The sequence below is a fragment of the Erithacus rubecula genome (genome assembly GCF_903797595.1).
Source record: "Erithacus rubecula genome assembly, chromosome: 3".
Taxonomy (NCBI): domain Eukaryota; kingdom Metazoa; phylum Chordata; class Aves; order Passeriformes; family Muscicapidae; genus Erithacus; species Erithacus rubecula.
This window is the reverse complement of record NC_136689.1, coordinates 120,756,902-120,777,502: the sequence shown is the minus strand read 5'-3', so window position 1 is coordinate 120,777,502 and position 20,601 is coordinate 120,756,902. Positions and strand designations below refer to the sequence as shown.

The 20,601-nt window shown below is 40.6% G+C and overlaps 1 protein-coding gene across 1 annotated transcript; it reads right to left on the bottom strand.

Annotated features, from left to right (window-relative positions):
* Positions 1–2,884: 2,884 nt before the first annotated feature.
* On the bottom strand, positions 2,885–19,969 carry CHMP4C (charged multivesicular body protein 4C). The gene is made up of 6 exons (XM_079300085.1): positions 19,556–19,969; positions 12,343–12,520; positions 11,001–11,115; positions 8,363–8,471; positions 5,080–6,168; positions 2,885–5,025 (listed from the first exon to the last, which is right to left on the bottom strand). Exons 1-5 carry the CDS (start codon positions 19,749–19,751, stop codon positions 6,104–6,106), a joined length of 663 nt encoding a protein of 220 aa, XP_079156211.1. The 5' UTR covers positions 19,752–19,969; the 3' UTR covers positions 2,885–5,025; positions 5,080–6,103.
* Between the last annotated feature and the right edge of the window lie 632 nt (positions 19,970–20,601).

The following is a 20,601-nucleotide window of genomic DNA, read 5'->3' as shown; positions in this document are numbered from 1 at the left end:
AAGGTGGTATCTCCAACATATGTTTATCTATGAAATTCTGAAACTGCTTTACACTTAGAAGAAGGTGTCAGTTCAGATGGAATTTCCTGTGCCAAATAAATCCTCTCCTTGGTAAAGTTGCTTTTTGAGATCCAAATCCTTATTAAATCAAATTGATTAATTTTACAAATTAACATCAACAGCCTCAAAACCAGCAGCTGCAATACCTACCTACAGGCATGTCCCACCTAACCCAAAATAGCACTGACATTACCTCACAATGACCAAGGTGCTCTGAACCCTCACAGGGTCTGAGACAGACTTGACTGACAAATCCCTCTTACAGTTTAGTGTCCTTAGTGTGTTCCAACAACATCCAGCTTGCAGCTAGTCACTGCAAGGCACAAATCACTGAACTAGTATTAAACTTCTTGAAAATTTTAACAGATTTAAAGCTTTGAGGTTGGTCTTAGCTCTTTGCCTTACATGAGTGTGTAGAGAGGGGATGGTAAACTGCTGCATGATCTGCTTCTGAGCTCCTGCATCAGTCCAGAGCAGGGAACAAAGCTGGGTGCCAAGGTGGCCATAGGGGAAAGGAAGAAAAGGGAAGCCAGAGAAGCAGCTGAGAGGGTGGGTTAGTATTTAAAATTTATCATTTTAGCTCTGACCAAATGGGAGTTTGTGGGAGGAGTGGGAAGAGTGAGAGGGTTTCACCCCTGGTTTTTGAGCAGCACTTCCAAGCAGGCCTTTTCTTCCAGAATGAGCAAAAAGACTGAAATCAGGTCCTGTGAGAAAAGTGCAGCCTTTCCAGCCTGCTGGAGTTTCTTGCTGTATGCTGAGCCCAGAGCTCCTCCTGGAGGTCTGCAGAGTCCCAGCCCTGATGGAGCTCACCATGGGCAGCACAGCAGCCACACCAGGCACTCCAACACCCCAAATACACGCAGGGAACAGACAATAGCTATAGGGTAATACAACAGCCCTACACATGCCTATACATCTGCAGTCCCAGCTGGGTTTAGTTTCAGCAGCTGCACCAAGGTCTCTTTAGTAAGCTGAGTAGAAAAGTAAAACTAAGATATCTGGATGTTTTTATAAATTAAATGTATCTGAACTCTCATTTTACTTCTAAAGTACAATTTTAATTTTTTGAGAAAAGGATGCTAAAGTCAGGGTAGAGTTGGGGTGTTTATGTAAATCCTGTTTGAACCCACAAAACACTCCTTGCCCCATATGACTCACATGGTGAAAGCTGATGTCACAGCAATGGGAATGGGAGGTATTGACACCTATCACCTCCATGGGAGCAGACCACCAGCTCAGACAACTGGCCTAACACCCATTTGATGAAATTTAGCTCAGATCACAGATCCTCACCTTGCCTTTCAATCCTAGGAGAATTGGATGCCTGCCCTTTGAGAAAGCCAGCTGAGGAATACCCTGCTTCCCTAAAAACACCCCAAGCAGCAGTGGCTGCAGAGGCAGCACAGGCTGTAACGGGCTGGGTGAGTGTCAAGCCCAAACTCTCCAAAATGGCATTTGCCCAAGGTTTGTCTTGATAAAGAGATATTTGACAATTAACTGTACTAAACAGCAATCAGGGAATTACCAGAAGACTTCTAGTTGCAGGGGGGAAAGTCAGCAAGGATAGATAGAAGCAAAACACAAAAACCCAAGTGCAGTGTACAGGAGAGGAGGGAAGCAGGGCAGCAGAGGGGTGTGTGACCCTGCCTGACAGAATCATCTCAGATATACAGGGTTGGTCTGATATTTCTGATATTAGCAATTCATAACTACATAATCTAGTTTTATCTGTAGATATTGATCCTAAGAGTATAGTTCAGTGGTGACCAGGTAATTACATGCTGGTAACAAGACAAACCATTTAAACTATGATCAAAGCCACATAAACTAGCTATATTTTCCCTACAATATACACCTGACTCAACAGTGCTATGAAGGTGGGTCTTGCCACAGTCTCTGCAATGGGGAAAGATGTGAGAAAATACCTGAGGTTATGCTACTTATTATGCTACTACTATTAATTTCTAAGATGTACTGCTAAATAACTTCTGAGACTAATTTTTTCTTCTTATGTTTCAAAAACAATGACATAATTAGAAAAATCGAAGCTCTACATCCTGAAATATGGTAAGGTTTTCTAAATATTCCCCCTGCACACTCATCCTTCCACTCCCCACAGCTGTACACACAGAGAGCAGTGCTCATACTACAGCAGCTCCTTGGCATTTTGTGACAAAGCCCTTAGGATTAACAAAGAGGAAAAGAGAAGTTAATTGAGCAATTGAAACCTTTCCACACCAGATAATGACTGGTGGTCCTAAATCACTGCTCCAGGATTTCATACATATATGTAAATATATGTGTGTGTACATTAAAGGTGAGGCACTATACACACACACAGACTTTAAACAGAGTAAGATGAATGAAAAAATACCTTTTGTATTTGTCTCACTTCATCCTTGCCTATCATATTTTTACTTTTTTATTTTTAAAAGACCTGATACTTCTCCTTTCATGTAAGGCCTGGAAAGTGAAAAACACATATTTCTGAAACAATTATGAGATCTTTGGGTCAGAGAGGAGGAGAAGAAGGTATTTTGAATATATCACTTTAAAATAATTTCTTGCAACACAATAGTTAAGTGTGAAGGAATGCAGCCCAAACATCACAGCTTACACTGGGGTGGGGTTTTCCATTGGTTGTTTTTTAAACCAAATAACTTCAAAGAATTCTTGAATTTTAACTGGCTGCTGAAAGATTAATACATCCAAAAAAGTTCCAAAATATTCTCACATCCTTTAAAAGAGGATGACAAAGTAAGGAGGGTACTTACAATTCACCCTGATAGGAAAAGCAATTTAATAAAATCATGTAACACAAACATGACACCAAAATATTTATTTACAGCATGTATATATACACAAATATGATTTGGTTTTACATTTTACTAATATATTTTCCCCTTTTTAAAGCGATCCAGGTTAAAAATGTCTAAGCCTGTCAGGAGAAAAATACAATCTCAGAATAAATAAGCAACAAGAAAGGAAGTCAGTTATAGTACACCATCTGCTGCCACAGTCCTCCTATAAAATATGTTCCAGTTAATAGGGTACATTCACAATAACACATTGACACTCTTCACTCTCGACTGCTTACATACTAAACAAATACCATCTTGGCACGAAGACAGGCATATGTTCAAAAAAGAAAGAGCCATTTGTCCCAATGTTATCTGAATTTACACAGGAAAGAGCCACTCCCCCAGCTGAATTAAAACCCTACAACTTTGCCCTTGAAGAAAACTGGTGTCCCAAAAAAATATGGCAACAAACACTCCAGTTACAGAGGTCCATGGTGTATTTTGGTTTCTGTACATCTCTACAGTGTTTCTGAGTACAATTTCACCAACCTCACCTCCTGGCCTGTGAACTGGTACATAAGTCTGTCTTTAAGGATCACCAGCCACTATACATAAGCTTTCAGAGCAGCTCACTTGAATATACAGTTTCACTTCTTCACCTTTCAAAAATTTGGTTTGTAAAGTGCTTGGTCTGAGACTAATAAACTGAACACACCTGAAGCTTCTTCAGGATCAACACTTGGCCAAAACATTGCTGGAGGTCAGCAGTGAAATGCTGGTTTGCAAAAGGAGATCTTCTCTACAGAATTTTTTTGTCTCCAGTAAGGGGTGTTCACATAGAAAGTTCTTATTCAAAAACAGCAGGCCCACATTCTCCACAGCAGACTGAAAGTCACTTTAGTATCAAAATGGATGCTTAGAGACCCATTAGCTTGTAGAGCACTTCAAATATGCCAAATGCTACATAAGAGCTAAGCATTGTTAAACTACTTATTCAACCAAGAACAGAGGCTGGAAGCCAGCTTTTCTAAACTATGGGACTATGTTGGCATGGCCTTGTATTTAGAAATACCAGAAGTGTCCACAAGCACACTGCCAGCCTTGCACAGTCACACACACAATATGTGTCAATATGTTCTGCACTCAATTCGGAGACCTGCATAAACTGCACACTCTGAACACAGGATTCTAGCCAGAAAGGTTAGCAAATTGATTTGAAATAACTTAGAATGTTTGCTGTTTTACTAAATATTCCTGCTTTCAGCTAGCATCTCATGCTGAATTTCAGCAAGCATTAAAACCAAGTAGCATTTTGTTGGTATTTGTTTTCCTACTCCTTGAGAGTTGAACATGTATTTTTAAATTTTAGGAAGTTCTGTATGTCTTTTCTTTTCCTCTTTGATTTTGTATTTAAAACAAAAATTAAATAATGCCAAACTTTCTCTACTCTCAATAAAAAGGGATAATTTTCTTGATACCTCCAAATTTTGGAACAGAATTAACACACCTGTTTTTTTCCAGTAAGAAAATTATCTGAAGTGGCAAGGCTTGATTCAGCTCTCATACAAATACAATCCAAAAGCAATTCTTCCACAGAGAATGAAAGTTCTGAAAAAGTCAATTTCTCAACAGGTTTTATACATTTTGGGTTCCATCTGTGGGGCTCAACTTGAAAGGCTCTGAGCAGGCAATGTCTAGAAACAAACACATCTTTGCTTATACTTAACCTAAGATTCACTACACTGAAAGCTACTGAAGCCTGTTGAAGCTGAACACCCAACAAATCACAGGCTAAAGCCTGCAGGAGAAGGGGTCAGTCTTCTTTACTGAAGATCTACAGAAACCAAGTCCACCACTATTCCTCAGGTGGTTCAGTCATCACAAATTTAAATTCATTTGAAAACAAGAAACCTAGATCAAGGACCCTGCTTCCTACACCCCTAGGAACTCCACAGTGTTTTACTATTTCCCTGTGATTGAGAGCAGGCTACTAGCATAAAGCTTAAGACTCATTTAAAGCTTTGTTAGTACAAAGCAGCCTATTTAATTTTTGGGTTGTATTTGAACAGCAACTTCTCTATGTATGTAGTAGTTCAGCACTCAAGAGTGTCATTTGGTCCTTATGCTAAAACACTGTCAGCTGGACAGTAACACACCAACTTTACTAGTAACCCAGTGCAGTATGCTGTAACTCCTTCCTAGCTATTTACTGTGTTACAACAACCCAGAATCATCTTTTAACCAGGATTTTAAAAGGCACTGCAAATGCAACACACTGGTATTATTTCCATTCACCAACTGAGTAAGAGAAAAGAACCAGATGCTCAGAAATTAAAACTATTTTGCAACTGTATAATTAAAAATGTGTTGCTAATCCCTTTGATAAGAATGAGTATTATCATACAAAGACTCATCCTAAAAAGACAAGGTAGAGGAGAAGAACACAGGAAGGTCAAATCTCTTCTGGATTTTTGACAGGGTTCATGATAATCAGTAGTGTTTGGCAGGAATCTGTAAGAACCTAGACATTTTGCTTTCCTTGATCAATTCTGTAAACTAGTCAGAAATAATCCAAAATACAATTCAAATTGACCTATAGAAGTGCATGGGACATTTTGGCCAATTAAAATAAAACAAATAACACATCCCACTTCAATAAGCCTACAGAAGAGCTTCCTCCTAATATCTAGCACACCTTAAGTTGCTCCAGGCAGACTGTTTGAATCTTCATGTCCAAATGAATAGTTATTAGTTCTTGGGCTCAAAGAACTTGCAAGTGAATACATGTATTAAGCTGTTTTGCTAATATTCAAATAGTCTGAACCAAATAACCCTCTAGTTATAGGGCTCTGATGACTTACTTCACTTTCTCATTTCAAAAATTAATCCAGTTTGAGCATAAGTGAGGCATACAGGTTTTACAAACCAACAGATACAGTAAGATAGCACCTATTAAAAACCTATAATAAAACTAATCTCTTGACAAGGATGGGGAGAAACAAAACAAAACAAAACAAAAAAAAAAAAGATGCCTGAAGGTTTAGGTAACTACTTAATTCTTTTGTTTGCTGGTTTTTAAGCTAGTTTTGTAATATGGCAGTAGCACTAGTCTCAGCGAGATGTGCCAAAACTCCCCAGCCTGTATGAAATGCAACCACACTAAATCAGTGTGGTTATAAAACAGCAGTACAGCTCTTTACATTCTGCACTGTAATGTTTGGTGTTATAAAAAGACCATGGTCCTATGAAGCCCAGGCAGCCAGTTTCTTCATTTCATCTTCATCCTCTGCTCTTTTCCTGGTCGATGCTGCAGATAAAGAGACAATAACCATCAACTAATGTAACAGTCAGAACCATTAGCATGAGGCACAGTGCTTTTCTGTTTGAAGATCTCAGACCAATTTACTGAGTAGCAAGCTGAACATGAGCAATGCAGGAATGAAGCTCATAAGAGATGTGACTATTTTGCCCCATCATTATTTCCCATAGAACCTTAAAGTTCACAACATGGGTCTGATGTCATTCCTACTGAAACACTCACATAGAAAAACACATTTTGTTTCTCAAGGTTGTCACAGCCAGAAAAGGCCCACAAGAATGCTGTCAGTTCTCTCACCACCACATAAATGAGCAAAAGTGACCTACCCTGGCCAGCTGCACATCCGACTACTTTTCTAAATAATGCTGAGAAGTTCTGCACATGCAAATCTCTGAATGAACTCATCCCATTTAAATGGGTGGTGTCATTTATTAAATGGAGAAGGACATTCCTGAACTTGCTTTTCTCAGGTGACATCAGTTAACTGCTGTGTTCACAGCAACAGCAATTCCCAGCTCTGTATCAGGTCCCACACACACTTTGTACCCAAATCTGCTATCACACATCATCTGCATTCACTAAACTAAAACCTCACCCAAATTGTCTTCATTTGCTGACCTGCAGACTAGATGCCCAAGAGCCCAGGTTCAACCTCAGGCTGCCTCCTCCATCTGTGGGCTGTGCACATCAGGACTGGCATTTCTCCAGGCACCAGTGGCACACTGTTACTGGGTCCTGTGTGCTGGAACACCTGCTTGTGCACCTCCACAGCAGCCAGCTGGCTCCTGCCTGAGGCAGCCACAGGACCAGCAGCCACTGTCCTGAGGGGAACTGCAGCCACCACCTTCAGCAGCTAAAGGTGGGAGAAGCACATGGGGGACCACAGGTTCAGGCCCTGTTCTGCAGGTGTCACAGCTCAGTGTGTCACTGGGGAAGGTCACTATGCCTCACTCCATTACAGTTTCCTCATCTTCAAAATCAGGAGAGCAACAGGCCAATAAGAAGCATTATAGATCAATCACCTGGTCTGATTTTGCTGTTGCTGTGTTAACAGCAAGCAGAGAGTTTCAGCAAACATAAGCCAGTTTTTTTACAGCCTTGAACTATATAATTGCAACCAGCTCATCTTGCCTGAAGTGACCATATAGATGGATGAAGTAGAAAATTAAAATAGTGAGAAGCACATCGAGATGGTCTGGGTTTAATAAAAATGTCAGCTGGAACAGCTGGATATGGATATGGAAGACAATATATGAACAAATTATAAATGGCCAGACTGAATTTTCACTGTTTTTCTAATTTTTTTTCCTAGATGTTCTGCAACTGAGTTCAATGGATGAGGCCATAGTCTCAGCCTGAACATTTTAAACTGCTTCTCAGGAAATAAGTATCATCTACCAAAACACATATCACAGTATCTGAGTTAAGCTGGTCTAGGTAACCTGTTCTGCAGCAGAAACCATGAACAACCTGTGTCACATGTGTGCTGCCCTTACCATCAAGCATTTATATTCTTTTACTAATATCAGTGCATAGCAAGCCTTTCAACTGACAGTGAAAAGTGTAGTAAAAGTTGACTGCCTCTGGCTGAATTCAAAACAAACAGGGTGGAACTACAGAAAAATGAAACTACAGCTTAATACCAGGAATAAGACTGTTCAGCAGAAAGCAAGCAAAGGAATGAAAATATGTCTTTAAATATGTATACTTCCCAACACCTCCTTCATTTATAATTAAAATACCAGTGGAAAATATCAAACCACTACCCTGCGAAGCTGGATCTTTATGATGCAAACATTTGGAATCTGGGTCAGTCTCTAATTGAAAGAGACTAAGGATTTAATTGCCAAAAAGAAGAAAGAAAAGGAAAAAAAATCATTCCTCAATGATTTGACTACATTTCAGTAGGAGATTCATCAGGATATGTGTCAGGTCAAGATCCCCAAGTTTGTCACCTCAAATCTACAGAGAATTTGGTCACAAATGCTTTTTTTTTAACACAACAAAATGGAATCCCACTCTTCTTTTTCTGTTAAGCAGATACAAAAATAGGAAAAGGAATTTATAAAAATTTAAAAGTTATAACAGAGTTAAATGCATCCCTGAAACCCTCTTTTCCTCTCCCCTTTCTCACAGCATGGCTTAATCTTGAGAAATGCAAAATGGCAAATAGGCATTTTACCAGGGCGAGAAGGCAGCGATGTGGACGGAACACTTGGCAACCTGACATCTCTCATTCCCTTGTTCAGTTCTTCTTGCTCCAGTTCTTCTAATTCTGCCATCAACTCATCCTAAATTCAAGGAAAACATTATTTACAAATACTGACAGTGATCACACGCAAGGGCACATTTAACCACCATGAAGCAAAGTACTACTGAAAAAAACAGTTTACACCTGAAAGGATATATCAAGAAACAGCATATTAAAAGTGCAATTTTTACTAAGTATTGACAATTAAGTAAATTTTAATTGAACATTGAAAGTAGGACAATGAAAGTTAGAAACAGGACAAGGAATAAAATTAGAAACAAAACTAACAGCAGTACAATACATGCCAAAAAGGCAAATATGGGAGTAAAAAGGGAGTAAAAACAGATTTGTTCCAAAACTAGAGCCTGTACTCTTCAATGGATTTTAACTTTATTGTGCCATTTCTCCATTTCACCTTCCACTGGTTATAAGGCAGACTGTCATTAAACATTACACTTCAGCCCTATCACGTAAGTCCAGGATTATATGTGATTTCAAAGCAGCACTGGAATCAAAATTGTCCTCCTGGGTCCTGTTACTCACTCTTAAAGCACACAGCACTCGTGGGCTTTTAGGTGCAGAGGCTGAATTGGACAGATGATCTAATCCACTCATACAAAGCTAAAAATAAAAAGGCTGTATGCTTTTTTAATAAGCAAGGAACTTATTCCTTGGCTGAAGTTTCCCAAAGAAAGGAAGCTAAATGTTACATATCTGCAGAGAAATGGATCTTTGCCACATGGATAAAATGGTTTAAAAGAAACAATGGGCAAAAACAACTGGAGAGGGGCAGAGGAAGTGTCAAAAAAGTAGTAAAGTAGGAGAAATTAGGTACTGAAATGGGCTTTGCCTATACATTTATACTTTGTTTATAACCAATGTAGAAGTTAAAACTAAAGTTGCATAGCCACCACAGAACTTTATACCTGGATTTACTTTATCATGGTTTTATCATTTAAGGCAAACATACTTAAGTGTGCCAACCCAGGGAGAAGGAACTCTATGTTCCTGTGCCTGTCTGGAGCAGGAGATACCATATGCTTCCATGGTCTCCTTACAGCCATGGTGCAGAAACAGAAAATGCATCCAAGTGCATGGAAAAAACATCCCTCAAAAAAAAATTATAATACTGTCCTTCAACAAAAACCACCTTATATCCTAGTAATTGAGTAATTGATTCTAGCACTCTTAAGGTGCAGTAGCCTGCAAACCAGGTTTTCCAGTCACTTCCAAGTGCTGTAAGTATATAAGGCTCCTATGCAAAAGCTGATACAATGATGCTCCAAGTGACAGGGGCTTATTTCCCAAACAGGAACAATGCACATCAGCTGCAACTGCTATCCCTTAGGAACTTCCAGGTCAATCTACAACATGGTTACTAAGCCCAGACTCCAAAAAAGTTAAGCACAGTTGAACAGTAAGACACTGTACCACTGTTTGGGGTGGCAGGATGTTTTTCAATAGTTTGAAGCTCAGGCCAAATCCCATCCCTTGTGCCAGTAATGACTTCTTGGAAAGCCCATTTACATTCAAAGTGGAAATACAGGAAAGCAGGTAATGGGAACAAAGTACAAAGAATCATTCTTATTTTCAATAAATTAGAACTTCTGAATGAAACTTCCTCTTCCTCCCAGTCAAGTAAATATGTGTAATATAGCATTTACATTTTTCTTTTTTGTCCATTTGGGCACATAGGAACAAATCAGTTGGGAATAGTGTGAATGATTTGAACATTCTTCAAATGATTCTTAGTGCTTGGGCATTTTGAAACAAAATTCTAAAACAAAACAAAACTGGTTGTGATATTGAACTTGATATCCATCTCTGCATTCCACAGATTACAAGAATTTTGAGTAACCTTGACCCTTGACCTCAGCCATGGTTGGATCAGAAATAAGTTATATCCTGTTTAGATGTACAAAATCAAATCTAGGAGCACTGGATGAAAGCTACTGCAAAAAATTTTGAGAAGGTCCTAAATGCCTTGTGGGAGTTTCAGAAGAAAAGAGCTCTAGAATGAAACCTTATTGCCTCCAACAGGTATTACTTCTACCTCTCAGATCTACTTTTGTGGTCTGGGCAACAGGGAAAGGACCTGTATCTCCAAGTACCCAAAAAGACCTTAAAAAATGGTCCAAATATTCAGAATTATGAACATCAGCCTGCCCATGACACAGGGACATGCACTTAAGTCACATGGATGTCTATTTGGAGCAACAAGAAATTATATGTTTCAGTATCCACTTGGAGTAGTACAAATTATATGTTTTAGTGACCTTCTTCCAAGGTTCAAATGAGAACAATAACTACAGGAGTGCAGTTAAAAATGCTTTTCTTAAAATTTATAAAAAAATAAAAATATTTTTTACATTTGAGCTTTTAATTTAGTATATTACATATTTCATATATATAATAGTTTTATTTAATTTTTATATTTATATTAAAATGATGCAATTGCACTATATAGCATAAGCTAGAACAAGGAATTTCACATCCACACTTCTGGAGAAACAAACCACTGCACAGCAAAATAACTATGGAGTTAAAACTCCAGGCCTGAAGTACTAACCTCATCAAACTCATCACCAAAGCCTGCTCGGTTCGAGATAGCATCTGAAATTTCCTGGGCAACATCTTGCTGTTCAGTGATATCTTGCATCAAATCATCAATTTTGTTCAAATCCCTGGCAAGGTAACATGGAAACATTTCTTTTAAAGATACATCATTCAAATCCTACAGAACACACTCACTTGAACAGACCCTTTTTTGGTTTTATGCCCATGACTCTATAAACAGCAGAATTCACAGGGAATAATTTACCTCACCTACACCCAGTCCAGCCACTTCCATGTTGGGATTATAACAGAAGTCAAACTGCAGCAGAGTGTGCCTCCCCCTCTCTGTGCTCCTCATACCTCTGCCAGCCAGTCACAGCCCATGGGCAGACCCCCAAGGTCAGCATCTTTACAGGCCTTTTGGTACTTAAAGGGGGTTCATAAGAAACATGGGGATAAATATTTACATGGCTTGTTGTGAAGGGCAGAGGGTAACAGCCTTAATCCAAAAGAGGGTCAATGTAGATCTGATTCAAGGAAGAAGTTTTTTACAATGAGGGTGGTGAAGCACCAACACAGGTTGTCCAAAAATGGTGGATGCCCCATCACTAGAAACATCTAAGGTCAGGCTGGATGGGCTCTGAGCAACCTGATCTAGTTGAAGATGTTCCTGTTCACTGCAGGGTGTTTGGACAGGATTATCTTTAAAAGTCCCTTTGAACCCAAAATATTCTATGATTTTATGCATCTTTTTTGATGTGAAGGTTTCACCAGAACTGGGGGGAACTTAACAGAATTGAACCCCATTTAAAGGTTTCCCCTTATTGTTAACTTTGTTATTGTTTCAGTTCCTGTTTATTTCTCCCAGAACAACTCTTCTGTTTTAAACCTGTTTATTCAGGCAGAAAAACACCCCTTGAAATAATATAGGACATATGAACATAAAAAAGTAATTATTTTTTATGGAAGGGGTGTGGGGGGAAAGGAGGTGGATCTAATTAGTACTTTGGATCCCACACTCCAGCTTATGGATTCTGAGGAAGAGTCTACCTAGTTTCCATGACTAGATTTTCTTCTAGACAAACCAAGGGCAGAGGCCACTCTCCACTGCCAACACAGACTTAAGAAAACAAATTTCACTAGTTAAGTGAACTTCCTTCTAGATTCATTGTTAGGAAAAGAATTATTATTTTTCTGCCAAATATAACAGTATAGCACTAACAGCATTCCTGACATTCAATGCCCAAACCAAAAATGAAGCCAAAACTATCTAACTTGATACAACAGTCTGTAGTAATGGAATAATTTTAAAGTGGTTAGTAATTTCAACCTGGAAACTACTAGAAAACACTTACATATTTTCATGTACTTTTTTCATGGCTTGTGCAGCATAACCCATATTCTTGAGCACTTCTGTGTTGGTGTGGGAATTTTCCAATGCCTCTCTCTGGAACTCAATGGTCGAAAGTGTCCCATCAATTTGAGTCAACTGTTTCTCGTATCTCTTTTTTCTCTTCAGTGCTTGTAAGGCAGCTGGAATGGGAAGAGGCAAAATGCACTGTGTGTTTTGATAACAAATGCAAGCACAAGTAGTTCAGCATCAAGCTGACCTGAAGAATTTATAATTATCACCCTCCTACCTTACTATGAGGGAGACAAACTTTGACCACACCAGACTGGCAGCCTGTTATTCACCAACAGGCTGTTGCATGAACATGCTGGGAAGCCTCTTTTAGATTAACTCCTTTTAGCACCACAAGGAAAATCAGCTTCTTCCTCCACTGTGGGAGATCTTGAACTCCATCCTATGCACACAGGAAAAGCAGGGAAGACGGGAAGGAAAAAGAAAAACATCAGAGAGAAGGCAGAAGGGAGGAAACAGATGAGAGAAGAAAAGAGTCCACTGCAAAATGCAAGTAAAACCTAAGGAAGAGAGTGTAAGAAGATCTGCCATGATAACCACAACTCCACCAATGGCGCTTTCTGAACTTTGTCTCAGCAGCAATAACTGCACAGTTCCCAGCCAGGCAGATGGGTTAGATCAGAGGAGGATTTGCATTTCTGCAGCTTTTAGCTCATGTATTTTTTACAATCACTTAGGAATATGATCTTTAAACCTTAGAATTTGAAAGCTTAAAGAACTTTGTAGACATGGGCACAGTCAAATCCAGCTACAGCCTATTATCTTTGTAAATTGAGATTAGTCTTTTATATTCACTAAGTTACGAGCAGCATACTCTGCCCAGAGTAAATCATTACCAGAATAAATGCACGTGACAAGCATGAGGAGAAAAGAACTTTCTCCTGGCCTCAGGGTGTGGAACACACACAATTTTGCCACAAGCATTTCCTGATGACAGTCCTTTCCCACCTACACATGTGCCAGGCACAAAAACCCCACCAAACAAAACCAAGAGACTGAGTTAACCCATTGTTTGATTTTTTCCAATGTTACTAGCACCCCCATTCCTTCCCTCATCTCCCACATTTAATTTTTTTAACAGATTCAGAGCCTGCAAGCCCCATCAGTCCTGCAGCCCCCCAAACTCAACCAACAGCAGCAGCTACTGTTGCAATCCTGTTAAAATTGCCCAGGTGCAATAACACTGAGCCTTGACACTGGGGTACACAACTTTTCAAATGAAATCAGGATTCCTCCCAGGGAGGAGCACACTAAAAAAATAATGGTTTGTTGACAAATGCTTGAATCAACATTATCAAAATTGCTCATCATGAGCTGCACAAGGACAGACAGGCTAAGATGCCTTCCACCACCTGCAGTAGATGTTTCAGGACAGCAAACCACAATCCCAACAGATTAATCGTGGCATTCAAATCCAAGATTTTCCCAGGTTTTGGGAAATGGTTCAAGGATCATGCATATTCCAAAGAAGTTGCACCAACACCAGATGATGCCATACACACGGCAAATGTAAGAATTATAAAATTCTCACTGGCAGTCCTAAAATACTTAATTTTGATTTAATCCCAAACAATGTTTACTGACTTATTATTTCCCTACTTATTTATGCTTAGTATTGGTAGAGTTAAGACACCAGCCACTTCAGCTTCCATTGGATCAAATTTGATCCTGGATTCTTAGGTTAGGAAGCTAGAGGTTCCAGGCAAATGTAACATGTAAATGAAATTGTGTGTAACAGCAGCTGGGCCAGAGGGAACTGAGGCCCTGTGGACAGAGGAGCACTAAGGAGCTGATGCAGAAAGACTTCAGCTGGAGCAAGCATCTACCTTGGGGCAGTCTTTCTAGTCAGAGTTATTAAAAAACAGGACTCTGCAATGATGCTGTTATTATTGGCTGCTCACAGAGAAAACTGATTTCCTCAGTTACACACAAAGCAGCTTTCAAAATCCTTAAGATCATTTAATTAAACCACACCCAAAGCAAGAAAACACAGGAGATGCTAAACTCTCTGTGACTTCAGCTATTCACAACCAGCTTTTCCTAATTATTGTGGCACAACATATGATCTTCCTGTTCTCTAGTTCTACCAGTGACTTATCGAATAAAGCACTTCATAGGAAATAAATTCATACTCCTTCCTTATCAATTGAAGCATTATAAATTTTCATACCATGCTATAATATTTTTCTGATTTTTGTTAAATGAACACCCTTTATTGCAAGTTATTTTGCTACAGTAGCTCTTATCACTAATTTATGAGAATTTTCTTGTTATTTGAAAATTATTTTTCTGTGTTTTACAAAGTACCTAGAACTTCTATACTTTTTTACTGCATATTACAAACATTTTCAAATTTGTGTGCAAGTCTTACAGGATTGAAATGCTTCTGCTTTATAATGCTACCACATTCTAATTACCAAACTGGAGAAGAACATATGTATTAAAATATAATGAAATTGAGAAGCAAACACAAACTCACTTCACTGAAAGTCTAAGAATGGCACTGAAAAATTGTGTTCCCCATTCCAAAGATCTCAAAGAAGGAAGACAGCCTGGAGAGGATGAGTTTGAGCAGAGGTAGAGTCTGAGGAAGCAAATGTAATTAACACCAATTCATTCAGGAAGAGGTGGAGAGCTTCTCCAGGAAAAAAAAAAAAAAAAAATTAAAACCAGTCTCATACACTTCTTCCTTTGTGCTCCAAAGAAGCCAATTCAGCTCCTGAATTTTACAATAGTCAGTGGTTGGCCGGGTTTTAGCACATTTCCTGTACTTCTGAATCCAGTAAGCAGGATACAGCTCATAGATTAGGAATCACAGCTTTTAATATGAGGTTTTATTTTATAGTCAAGGTGTCTGGAACAAAAGAAGGCTATGATGTCAGTTTAAGTTTGCATATAAATGAACTCCTTTTATTAACATACAGAAGGCAGCTTTTCCAGTATCACTACAATGCTGACACTTTATTCAGGAAGCAGAAATGGCCAGCTGGGCAATAAGAATCCTGGCCATACTGAATATCCACATTCCAGAAGGAAAATCAGAAGTAATGACATAGGAAGAGTTGTGGCATCCTTCTCATGGTTTCATGACAGATCAGACTGAAAAGCAACAGTGCAGTAATACCACCTTTACCTGTCAAGCCCACCACCAACATCCATCCATACAGAAAGCACCAACAATCTCATCATCTTCTGAAGCAGAAATAAAACAACTGGGTAATAATCCTTATAATTCCCATGAGGAAACTACTGAAGTAGAAAAAGAGTGTTTCTTCTGAAGATATAACACTGCTGAGAAAATATCAGGTCTCACTCTTGGATATACAGTTCACAAAACCCCACCTCAGGCCTGCAAGGGATTAATGGACTTCTGATCTCCCTCACTCCGGGACAACCAAAGGCAATGCTGCTGAGGCCATATAAATCATAGGGCCCTAATTAGGCTCATTATCAGCACTCAAAGTCCTTAAAGCCTTGTGGAGGAAGCCATATGCAGTTACAACTGAGGAAATCAATCAAGAACAATAATAAACTGGACCAGTTATAAGTATTCCAGTTCATGGCAAAACACTTGAAATGTGATCATGAAAGTCAGAGAACAATCACTGTAACTCACAGACCAAAGACACTCCAAGGGCTTTCCTTTATGACCCTGCCAGAAACCCTCCTTCCCACCCTGTCCCTCCGCCTGCTGTAGGCATGACTGTCCTGTCCAGCACAGCACACAACTACCAGATCGTTGTTTGGCTTCCACAGCCTGCTGGTCACACCTAACTCATTGAACAGGAATGCTGCATGGCTACATAAGCCCAGCCCAAACATAACACACATCATAAGCCCAGCCCAAACATAACATACAACATATTTAGCAGCATCTACTTGTGAAACCCTCCCTGTTATTCCCACTTTCTTCATAGGTTTTGTCCTCAGTAGTACTATGTGGTTCTTTCTGTTAAAATTTAATCCTATTCTGGATGGCTTAACTTTATTCTTTTTATTAAGTTTTTTAATATTTTTAGGATTTGTGAAAGATGCTGGGCTGAAACAACACTCATTTCTGTGTATGTTGTTTTCACAATTACAGGCATGCTTCAGAAAACACATTTCCTTTTAAACAAAGTTCTCAAATATTCAGTATCCCATCCCATTCTTTAAATTTTCTTCTATGTCCTTCAAATAATGGAGAAGGAAAGCCAATATGTAGATGGAGTTGGCAGCTATGCACTGGCTGAAACTGAGAAACCCCCAAAAAAGTACAGCAAGAGATATAAAAAAAAGTTTGCTCCTGGAATGGAGAGACAACAGAAGCCTGTACCTGTGACAAAAATGTTGCTTCTCATGACATAAATTCTTCAGGAGGAATTTCAGCAAACAAAAAAGACCTGAAGTGGTCTAGTTACAATCAGATACTAATGGGTAATGCTGGAAATGTATCACTTCAAAAGTCTAGCTAATTTCAGATTGGATACAAGAACTGCAGAGATACTTCACAAAGGAAAAGCCAGGAGTATTTCAGTGATGTTTCACATCTATTGCATAGCTACAGCATTACAGTTTTTAGATTAAGTTAATCCTACTGATGTCACATGAAACCCATTCAAGAGTCATATGAAGTCATGAGAAATTGCTGGTGCTTGAATCTGCTCTCTCTTGTGTTCATGCAACTGACTCAGATTAATTCATCTAATAATCAAGTGAGATCATGTTAATTTGCTGCATTTTCTATCCCTAGATATATATTGCTCCAGTTGCAGACAGCCCCATTTTAGTTTCCATAGGCTTCTATTAAGATGCAATTAAGAAAAAAAATCCACATTAAAAATTACCAGTGATATCCCTCTGAAACATTCACTTCAATAAGCAATGTAGGTTCAAAGTTTTATTCTCTCATTTGTGTGTATGTTTACATAATGGTACAATAGATGCTGGTTAGCACAGATTTTCTTTGAGCTATACAATACTGTACACTAAAATACTGTCATATCTAAATTAACAGTAATTAAACTGCAAAGCAATTGACATACCAAATGAAGACATATTACTATTATTTAAGTTCACTGACTCTCCTGCTAAATTTAAGCACTTTGGCACGGCAAGGTTATATTTTAAACAATATGTGGTTCATATTGCTTCTCCTCTCACTGTGCTTAGGTAATTCCATGTTGGTTTTAGAACCATTTTTCGCATGAATAAAAACTGCCACACTACACTTTTAGCCCTACTCTTGCCTCTTTACTGTTCTTAACTGTTGGTCCCTGAGCAAATGACAAAATAAAAGGCAGTTATTTTTAACCATGATCAGCTCAACACTACAGTTTGCAATGCAACTCCATGAATAATTTCATAGATAACGAACTAGGGCAATTGCATACTGAGCACTGCTGTGGAAACAATCTGGGAGAAAAGCTTCAGATATCAAATGCTGTATGCCTGAAGCAAAAGGCCAACACACACCTGAAACTGCCATAACCAGCTGAAAGCAGAAGCAGATCCACCTTTTCCCAACAAATTCTCATTCCTGTCTGTGCCCCACTCTCTCCTTCACAGGTGCACAAGCACTCATGTGAAGCACAAGCACACCAGGTACACAAGCACACAATTGGATAAGTGGAATCTAAACTATCCTAGGTAAAAAAAAAATAACCCAGACAAAGGAAAACATAATATTTTACAATATCCAGCTTTCTGAAACACACCCTTCAGGGAAAGGAAGGGAGCAGCACAAGGGCAAGAGCAAGGCAGGAAATGCTTTTTCTTTTTGTAAATGTGCCAGCTTACAGTTTAGGTTTAGGATGAAGTTCCAGAGCAGCATGTCTGGATTTAACCAAGAATTGCCATAGCCATAGGAATCAACCTGTTTTCTTGCACCAGCCCTGCAGCTCAGGCTTTTGCAAAATTAATTCAGCCCCAGGAGCCACCTGGTCACTTTGTCCCATAGTAAATTAGCTTCCAGCTGGATTGCTCTCCTGAACTAGCTCACTGTGACAGTACAGAGGTGTCAGTACCTGAACAAGGGACCAAGAGACACTCCAGCTGAAGCCAGGGGAGTAGAAAGAGTGACTGGGACAATTGTGACAGCTCTCATCCTCTTGAGCAGTTGGCTCAGCTGAGCTCTCAACTGACTTTATTCCCCTAACTGTGCCTTCAAATCTGTTCCATCTTGACCCACGATTTTACACTAAAAGTTAGTTTAGTTAAACTGCCTTGTGCTAATAATTATTAAATGCTAAAGTACTACAAATCCATTAGAGGGCTAGCCAGGACACCTCTAACACACAGCTCCACACAAGTTCAAAGTTACAGGGCATTATTTTTTACATTACTGAGTAACAAAACAAGAAGGCAAAAGATCTACTTTCTTGTTACATCACAAATTTTTACTTCAAAATGTTCTTCTGTTCTTGAAGCATTTAAATTAAAATACGGCTCAGAGTAGACAAATAGACCCCTGTGTGACTTCAGGAAGTAATTAACTTGTTTCTCTGAGGCCTGTACATCCCAAGACACTGACTACCATCATTTGCTTCCCAGGGATGACAACATCAGTATACACAGGAGACAGACCTTCTGACCCCTTAGCATCCTCTCTTTTGTATTTAACAGCATCCCAGAGCAGTAGTCACTAATGCTCTAAGCTATATATATATATTTTTTTTTTTTTCAGATATACTTTTACATTATTTGGACAGAGAATTGCATCACTTTGTTCTGTCATCAGTGGGGATAATGTGCATTGATTCGTGAATATGCAGGAGACCCGCACATCCTTCATCTCGTCGGCCGGCTGCCCAGCCAGTGCTGAGCCCCCAGGCAGCGATCCCCGCCCCTCCTGAGCTGCAGCGCTTTGCCCTCCGTGTATCCAGCCGCTACCTGCACCGACTGTGGTGCAAAGCACGAACAGGAGAATCGCACAGGGAACCACAGACAGTAAATTTGTCAGGAGTAACAAATTCCCATCCCGCTACATGAGCCCACAATTCATTAAACGCTAATAGATGCCAAAGTCCAAACCCACCATTCCGCCCCGAGTGGTGAGAGCTGCTCGGATCCCGCAGCCGCAGCACACACTGCACACCTGCGAGCCAGGTGTCCCGGCCACAGCCCCGCTCCCAGGGCGCTCCAGCCCGGGATTTAATCGCGCTCACCTCGCTTGTTCTTGGTGCCGTGCTGCCGGGCTATGGCCAGCTCCCGCTCGATCCGCGTCTCCAGGTACTCCTGCTTCTTGCTGAGCATCTCCTCCGTCTCCCGCAGCCGGGCCAGCGCCTCCTGCGGCGAGGGACCCCCGCGGCCCTTGGAGGCGGCCGAGCCGCCCCCCTTGAAGAACTTGGAGATCTTGCTCATGGCGGCGATCCCGGCTCGGCACCGCCGACGGAAAGCTCTGGCAGCCCGGTCCTCAGTTGCCTCCCCGGCCGGCTGTCACACGCCGTGACAGCGCTTCCCGAGCGCACGGGCGGCGGCCCCGCACCTGGCGGCGGGGCGGGCCCGGGGGCGGCCCCGCGGAGCCCGAGCTGCGCTCCGCCGGGCCGGGCAGAGCGGCGGGAGGAGCTCCGCCGCAGGGTCCCGGGCCTGCGCTGAGGAGGCGGCTGCCGAGTCTGTGCTTCCCCCTGCTTTCTTCCCATGTCACGGAATGCACAGTGGGTCATCTGGTCCAACCTCCCTGCTCACGCAAGGTCATCCTAGAGCACACGGCACAGGATTGCATCCAGGCTGCTCAGAATCTCCAGGGACGGAGATTGCACAACCTTTCTGGGCAACCTGTTCGATTGCGTGGTCATCCACACAATAAAAAACTTCTTCCTCATATTCAGGTGGAAATTCCTGTGCATCAGTTTCTACTTGGTACTCCGCAGAAGAGCCTGGCCCAGCCTCTTGGCACCCTCCCGAAAGATGCTTATAGACATTGGTGAGGCTCCTCTCAGTGCTTCTCATGGCTGAAGAGGCTCAACTCTCTCAGGCTTTCCTCCGTAGGGAGATGTTCCAGTCCCTTGATAAATTTTGTGTTTTTCTGCTGGATCCCCTCTAGGACCTCCATCTCTCGCTCTCTGGGGAGCCTAGAACTGGAGACATGCCGCAGAAAGGGAGGGCATTACCTTCGGGGACAGGCGTGCACACGGGTCAGGGATGGGAAAACACTGAATTCTGAAGGAATGTGGATTTTTACAAAAGTGGTGGATGCTAAGGAAACCTCAGT

Bases quoted from the DNA above. Each gene is read 5' to 3' on its own strand.
- CHMP4C (XM_079300085.1), bottom strand. From the start codon at position 19,751: ATGAGCAAGATCTCCAAGTTCTTCAAGGGGGGCGGCTCGGCCGCCTCC. The intron at 12,521-19,555 runs GTGAGCGCGATT...TTCCCATTCCAG, and splicing joins CGGCACCAAGAACAAGCGAG to CTGCCTTACAAGCACTGAAG. The intron at 11,116-12,342 runs GTAAGTGTTTTC...TTACCTTGCCAG, and splicing joins AAAAAAGTACATGAAAATAT to GGATTTGAACAAAATTGATG.